This window comes from Misgurnus anguillicaudatus, unplaced genomic scaffold (genome assembly GCF_027580225.2).
Source record: "Misgurnus anguillicaudatus unplaced genomic scaffold, ASM2758022v2 HiC_scaffold_29, whole genome shotgun sequence".
NCBI lineage: Eukaryota > Metazoa > Chordata > Actinopteri > Cypriniformes > Cobitidae > Misgurnus > Misgurnus anguillicaudatus.
Window position 1 is genome coordinate 7,596,331 of NW_027395279.1, and position 2,597 is coordinate 7,598,927.

Here is a 2,597-nt window from a genome sequence, read left to right on the forward strand (position 1 = left end):
TCTGTTTTATGTTCACTGGACTCTATTTATCATTCTGCTTTACGTTTTGTTACTAAAGCAGATTATTTTACACATCATTGTAATCTGTATAGTTTGTCAGGTTGGCCTCCGCTTTCAATTCGTAGACAGCATCATTGGCTTATTTTTATTTATAAGGGAATAATTGGACTGTTGCCATCTTATTTATCAGTATTCTCTTTAGTAGAAAACAGCAGATATAATCTTAGATCAAAAAGCAGCATTCTTTTTACTATACCTGCTGTTAAATCTGAATTTGGCAAAATTGCTTTCCGTTATAATGCCCCTCAACCTGGAATGCTTTGCAGAAACAGCTGAAACTAGGCACTATTATATCACTTAAGGATTTTAAATCATATGTCTGTGAAACCTTCAGATATATTTGTGAATGTATATAGATTGTTGTTTTTGTTTTTGTCTGTCTTGATTATTATGTCATTTAAATTTTTTGTTGTATTAACTTTTGTCTTTGTTAGATGTTGTGATATGGTCTACTGGGATGTTATTAGATTTTAAGTGCTGCCTTTCTTGGCGAGGGATCATTTGAAAAAGAGTCTCAATATGTTTTCTCCTGGTTAAATAAAGTTTGCAGAATCATTGTAGCCGTCTGCAGTGTTGTTCGGTGAGTCTCAAATTGTTCCCTATAGTTCCCGAGTTCGAGAATTAGTGGATTGTGTATGCAGGTTTGGGCACTGGTAAGGACCTTTGCTCACTTGACATTGGGACACTGTTCACTTATTTTTCTGTGACATTCAGCGCGTTGTGATCATTCACAGCTGTTGCTCGTCAACAACCAGCAAAACCAACATCTCTCTGACAGGACATTCTGAAAAACACTGTTATTATATTCTTACATATCCGTGCATAAAATAGGAGGAATATAATAACAATATAAATATAATTGGATGTATTTGAACCCTGTACTGATTTTACTGGCCCTATCTATTTGGAACCTGCACTCAAAATAATTGTGTATATGATTGTAAAGTATAGTTTATGATCTTTAAATATCATGTGTTGCCATTTTTTTATGTTCCCCTCTGGTTAAACACAGACCCCTTTCTTTTCTAGATCCACCAGTGGTTGCATAACTACAGCAAAACATTTTACCATGATGAGGAACAAATACATAACATGAATTTTAACTATTTAATGTGTTTATTTTAGATATCATGATGGAAATAAACAAGGACAATCAGCCTGAACTGAATAAAGCTGATGAAACGCATCATAATATTACAACAATACAGAATGTTGCACAGAAAGGAACTCGAAGAACAGGAAACAAAATGTGTGAAAAGAGTTTGAAAAGAGATGGACTTCCTACGAATCGCTCGATGATTCACAGTGAGGAGAAGCCCACGTGTCATCACTGTGGGAAAAGTTACAGAAGAAAATCATACCTCGCAATGCACATAAAAATTCACACTGGAGAGAAAACATTCGCTTGCCATCAGTGTAAAAAGACTTTCCTAAATACAAAACAACTTAACAGACACATGAGAACTCACACTGAAGAGAAACCATTCACATGTGATCTGTGTGGAAAGAGTTTTTCATATCTATGCAGCCTTAAGATGCATACAAGAATTCACACCGGAGAGAAACCGTTTACATGCAGTCAGTGTAACAAGTGTTTCAGAAGTCAACCCAACCTTACAGCACACATGAAAATTCACAGAGATGATAAACCTTTCGCTTGTCTTCAGTGTGAAAAGTGTTTCAGAGATGAAAGTCAACTTAAGACACACATGACCATTCACACTGGAGAGAAACCATTCAGATGTCTTCAGTGTGGAAAGGGTTTTACAAGAAAATGCACTCTTGAGATACACATGGGAGTTCACGCTGAAGTGAAATTTGTGTGTCATCTGTGTGGAATGAGCTTTTCATATCTATCCAGCCTTAGAAGGCATGCAAGAGTTCACACCGGAGAGAAACCTTTTGCATGCAGTCAATGTCAAAAAAGTTTTACAAGTAAAAGCAACCTTACAGAACACATGAAAATTCACAGTAAAGAGAAACATTTCGCTTGTCTTCAGTGTGAAAAGTGTTTCAGAAATAAAAGTCGACTTAAGACACACATGAGAATTCACACTGAGGGAAACCATTCAGATGCTATTAGTGAGTTTCAAAAGAAAATTTCGCCCTAACGCACGCGTGAGAATTTACGCTGGAAAGAAACCGTTTCCATCTGTGGAGTAATGATATACACATGAGTGGACTTTCTGTTGTAACGTCTCAATTGCGATTTATACGTTTGCATAGGACCTACGTTGTAGGCTATATGCTGCAGTTTTCATTTAAACTTCTGCGTCATTGTTCGCCTCGATGTGCATTACATGTTCAGATTGCAAGTGTTGATCTAAAAATGAACTCATGAATCAACCCTAGTAAAAAAAATAGTATGCTATTTTTAATTTTGATACACTTCAGTATACTTGCAGTCACACTAATGACCATTTAAAGTGTGCTATTGATTAGTTTACTTTATTAGAGTGCTATTTTGGAACAGCTAATTTTTTACTTTGTATATTTTTGTCGTAATTTAATTGTAATAAAGTACAACTTTAAGTTTA

At 35.5% G+C, this 2,597-nt stretch overlaps 1 protein-coding gene across 1 annotated transcript; it reads left to right on the top strand.

The window, feature by feature from the left end:
• The first annotated feature begins 1,189 nt into the window (after positions 1-1,189).
• Positions 1,190-2,597, top strand: LOC129421892 (uncharacterized). Its single transcript, XM_073865219.1, has one exon. The coding sequence runs from the start codon at positions 1,191-1,193 to the stop codon at positions 2,169-2,171; it is 981 nt and encodes a 326-aa protein (XP_073721320.1). The 5' UTR covers position 1,190; the 3' UTR covers positions 2,172-2,597.

Bases quoted from the DNA above. Each gene is read 5' to 3' on its own strand.
- LOC129421892 (XM_073865219.1), top strand. From the start codon at position 1,191: ATGATGGAAATAAACAAGGACAATCAGCCTGAACTGAATAAAGCTGAT.